The following is a 4,960-nucleotide window of genomic DNA, read 5'->3' as shown; positions in this document are numbered from 1 at the left end:
GGTTCAAACCCACCAGCCACTCCTCAGAAGGAAGGCTGGGCAATCCTACTTCCGTAGTGATACTGCCTTGGAAACCCAAGGAGGGGTCGCTAGGTGTCAGGGCTGACTCGACGGCACATAACAACATAAGTTGCTGAAGGCTAATAATCTGATTCTACCAGAACTAGCTTAGTTTAAGGAAAGTTTGACAGCTAGAATACTATACTTACCTCTTGATTTCTTTGCATTTGATTTTCTATGATACTTAAAAGTTCATTTTCTAGAAACTGTTTTTCTGAATTACTATTGCTTACATCTGAAAAACTGCAATGTTGTGTTTCTTGTGCAGGTGTCACAGAATTTACATTTTTTCTGTCCACAACAGCACTGTTCTCCATTACTGGACTCTGGCTGGGCTATGAAAGAGTAAGACACATAGACACTCAAAAGGAGTTAGAGAATTACTTAAAACCAAAAGAACGTAAAAGCTGAACATGGTAAAAAACATTAAGTCAAACTTACTTACATTTTGAGGAAATAATTAAAAGAAAGTAAAGCTCTCAGACACCTAGACCGTTAACTTAAAAGTTACCTAGAGCTAAGGGTGCCTGTGAGCACGGCTATTTAACACTGCGCTATCAGTCACAGTCACCTGAAAAAGAGAATCAAATGTGTAAGGACTGGAACCCCAAATACACACACCAGAATGAGTAAGAGCTGATAGTGACTGTATGTCTAGAATCCAGGAGAATCGAGGTGTTTAGGATGCCTGGATGCAGCAAAGTTGGAGGAGATGGGAAATCAACAGCATTGCTGTGCAAAGGAAAAAAGAAAACAAAAACACCTACTTTGTTTTATTTTTAAATAACAGCAAAAGAAAACCCATAGGACAGCTAAGGCTTAGTCTAACAAGTGGTATTTATCATTGGCTTTGAAACACGGCACCATTTTGTAGGAGTAAGATCAAAAATGGCAAGAGGAGGATATATGGCTGAGAAAGTTCCCTATCACTGCTGGGAAATGCCAAGTCTCCCCTTAGACAAGCTGACTGCAACATCTGGACAGATGAGTAAGGGGCCAAGAGAACTTAGGTAAGAAAATCAATGAGGGGGATGAAATGCCCAATGAGGACAGCCTTTTAGGAATTAAAGCAGTGCGGTGTAGCACAGGGAAGGGCAGACAGATCAGGAAGAATGAGCGGTGCCTAACAGCCTACTCGTGTGGACACCAGGCCACACACCCAATCTGCACCATCAACGCTGGAGGATAAAGGGGAATTCCATGGATGACACTGCACTTACCTGCTACCCACACATAAAAGTAAAGCCCCAAAGACTGAAAACTTCAAAGTGAAAGTCAAGACTACCATTTTTACAAGAAAGTAAAATATTTTTATGGCATTAATTAGAGAAGGATCTCTTAAACAACTCAAAAGATCAGCAGATTTCATTTAATCATATCTCCTAGCATATGGCAGGTTTTTGTTTTTTTTTAATCTAAGTAAAAAGAGATACTGGAAAAAGAATTTTTGCATTGTATATAACAAAAAAATGTAATTAATACCCAGAATATATATGAACAACTCCTACAAATGTATAAGAAAAATTCAAATTGCAATGAAAAAAATCAGAAAACATAAACAGGCCATTCAGAGGAGGGCCAAAACCACATGAAGATTCTCAATGATGCTGATGTTCAGAAAAAGGCAAATTAAAGTGAGACACCACTTTGTACCCATACAACTGGCCAACAGTGGGAACTTCTGATAACATCTCCAGCTGGAAGACTGAGAAGACTCACAGTGCTGCAGAGAGTGTAAGCTGAGAAAAATGCTTTGTAAAGAACCTTTTCAGTGCCTCAATCCACATCAGCAGTCAAGAGGAAACAGATGGTTCACTGGGAGTGCCCAGCCCATGAATACCTAACACATAAACCCAGCACAGAGCAGCATCAAAGGAGATGGATGGGGCTTACCTAGAGCTAGAGAATTGAAAGGTGGCCTGTGGCAGGGATACAGGGAAACTGAGGCTGGTAGGGGAATACTGACAAAGGACCATGGGAAGTTAGCCTGGTGGGAAACTGATTTTCAAACTGTGGTCAGCTGACACTATCTCCTAGATGTGTGTCAGGGGTCACTGCAGCAGGGGCTAGGGGGTAGCTTCCTACCTCTGGGGTTTTAAATAAGTTTGAAAGAATAGAAGGATCCTAAGATCCTTCAGGGATAAAAAACATGTTTTGTTCCAGGTGGCAGGACAAAAGACTGTTTGTATCGGAAGTCTCTGATCTCTGATACAGATGTGCTTACCAGTCATTAACTCCATCTTGGTATACAGAGTGCAGCACATATCAAGAGAAGAGAACATACTTGTGTACTTATCATGTTTCTGGTACTAGGTTTGCGTAATTAGCTTATTTACAGCTCAGGAGAGAAACAGGTACAGAGAGATTAATTAAACATTTTTGTGACCCATGGAACATACAGTATCCACCTACATTTTGAGAAGCTGATAAAAAACTAAAAAAAACAAACTCACTGCCATTGAGTTGAGAAGCTGATAGTTTTTTTTTTTTTTTTTTTTTTTTTTACTTTTTAGTGTGCTTTGGGTGAAAGTTTACAGAGCAAATTCACTACAAATTCCATACAGCAGCTCACATATACTTTGTCCCATGACATTGACTGCAATTTCCCACAATGCAACAGCTCCCCTATTACTTTCTCCCCATAGTTACCTCTACCCTGTGCCCTTCCCTCCTATGCACTCCTGCCGCCTCCCCCCCAGATGTCTCCCTGTGCATACACAGGCCTCCTACTCTCCCATGATTGATCTCTCCAAGGAGTGTATCTACCGAATGTCAATGTTCAGCTTGTATGCCTGTCTTTTGTTTGCTACTAGCCCATTTCTAATGCATGCTGCCATCTGATGGGGGCCTGTATAAGGGTATGAATCTGAAGAAATGGGCATCATCCCACCAACCTCAGGACATACATGTCCCAATAATTGAATCAAAATCTGTTATTACCTAAAATTGTTCTTGTCATTTCATTCAAGATACCTTCCATTACTAAAAACCCATGGTTTCAACAAAAAAGTCAAAGCAGAAAATAATTTAAGGGTAAACTCTTAAACTATTAGACAGATAGCAAATAGAAAATCCAGGATTTAAACCTAATTCTAACTGACTTAAAATCCTTTCTACCCTGTTAAAATGGAGTAACTTGATAACCAATTTGTAAATAATTCTCCAAATCAAGTTACATATACAAACCAATGGGGGGAAAGAAAACACATCAAAGGCTTTGTAAACTGGTATTAAAGTATTCCAACTACAAAATCATTCCTCATACATCAAAGTATTTAGCTATCTCCCTACTTTGAACTATGGTTGATTCCTGTCTCTATTGTCTTTCTTAAAGACTTCTTTGCATACCTATACATTTCATCTACTAGGCCAGGCATGACAAGTTGAAGGGGAATGGCATTGTATTCATCATCCAAAAAAAAAAAAAAACCCAACATTTCAAGATGTTTCAGATGCTTTCATCCATACACCTATACGGATTAAAATTTATGTAATAACCACCAAAGCCAAAGTACAAAGAAATTGAAGATTTTTACCAACTTCTGCAGTCTGAAATTGACCAAACATGCAACCAAGATGTAATTGATTATTACTGGTGACTGGAATTATGGATTATTGCTGGTGAAAGTTGGAAACAAAAAAGGTAAGTAGTTGGAAAATATGGCCTTTGGTGATAGAAATGATGCCAAAGATCATATGACAGAATTTTGCAAGACCAGCAACTTATTCATTGCAAATGCTTATTTTTTCAACAACATAAATGGTGGCAGTTATACACACAGACTTCGTCAAATGGAACACACAGAAATCAAATCCACTACCTCTGTGGAAAGAAGTTTAATATCAGTCAAAACAAGACCAGGAGCTGACTGTAGAACCAACCATCAACTGTTCCTATGCAAGTTCAAGTTGAAGCTGAAGACAATTAAAACAAGTCCACGAGAGCCAAAATATGACTTTGAGTATATTCCCCCTGAATTTAGAGACCATCTGAAGAACAGATTTGATGCAGTAAATACCAATGACTGCAGACCAGTTGGGTTGTGAGATGACATCAAGAATATCAAACATGAAGATATTAAAAGATCACAAAAAAGACAGGAAAGGAAGAAAAAAACAAAATGTTAGTCAGAAGAGACTGTGAAACTTGCTCTTGAACAGAGAGTAGCTAAAGCAAAAGGAAGAAATGACAAGATGAAAGAGCTGAACAGAAGATTTCAAAGACCAGCTTCACAGGACAAGGTCAATTATTATAATGAAATGTGAAAAGACCTGGAGTTAGAAAACCAAAAGGGAAGAAAACGCTCGATATTTCTCAAACTGAAAAAACTGAAGAAAAAATTCAAGCCTTGAGTTGCAATATTGAAGGATTTTATTGGTAAAATATTGAACAATGCAGGAAGCATCAAAAGAAGATGGAATACACAGATTCACTGTACTAAAAGGAATTGACTGATGTTCATCCATTTCAAGAGGTGGCATATGATCAAGAACTGATGGTACTGAAGGGAGAAGTCAAAGCTGTGCTGAAGGAATTGGTGAAAAACAAGGCTCCAGGAATTGACAGAATACCCATTGAGATTTTTCAACAGATGCAGCACTGGAGGCACTCACTCGTCTGTGCCAAGTAATTTGGAAGATGACTACCTGGCCAACTGAAGAGATCCATATTTGTGTCTGTTCCAAAGAAAGGGGATCCAACTAAACATGGAAATTATCAAACAATATCATTCAAAGAACATGCAAGTAAAATCTTGCTGAAGATAATTTAGAAATGGTTACACCAGTATATTGAAAAGAACGTCCAGAAATGCAAGCTGGATTCAGAAAATGATGTGGAATGAGGGACATCACTGTTGATGTCAGATGGATTGTGACTGAAAGCAGACAACACCAGAAA

At 38.6% G+C, this 4,960-nt stretch overlaps 1 protein-coding gene across 1 annotated transcript in view; it reads right to left on the bottom strand.

Annotated features, from left to right (window-relative positions):
• Nucleotides 1-4,960, bottom strand: part of SYCP2 (synaptonemal complex protein 2) — a 106,262-nt gene that overhangs the window by 7,020 nt on the left and 94,282 nt on the right. Inside the window, exon 31 of the mRNA XM_042782387.1 lies at nucleotides 210-395. Within this exon, the coding sequence (XP_042638321.1) occupies nucleotides 210-395 (186 nt within the window). The remainder of the gene's footprint in view (nucleotides 1-209; nucleotides 396-4,960) is intronic.

The sequence above is a fragment of the Orycteropus afer genome, unplaced genomic scaffold (genome assembly GCF_000298275.1).
Source record: "Orycteropus afer afer isolate SDZICR_OR568_19922 unplaced genomic scaffold, OryAfe1.0 scaffold00295, whole genome shotgun sequence".
In the NCBI taxonomy this organism is placed as follows: Eukaryota; Metazoa; Chordata; class Mammalia; order Tubulidentata; family Orycteropodidae; genus Orycteropus; species Orycteropus afer.
The sequence above is the reverse complement of the archived record's forward strand: the minus strand, read 5'-3'. Positions and strand labels throughout refer to the sequence as shown.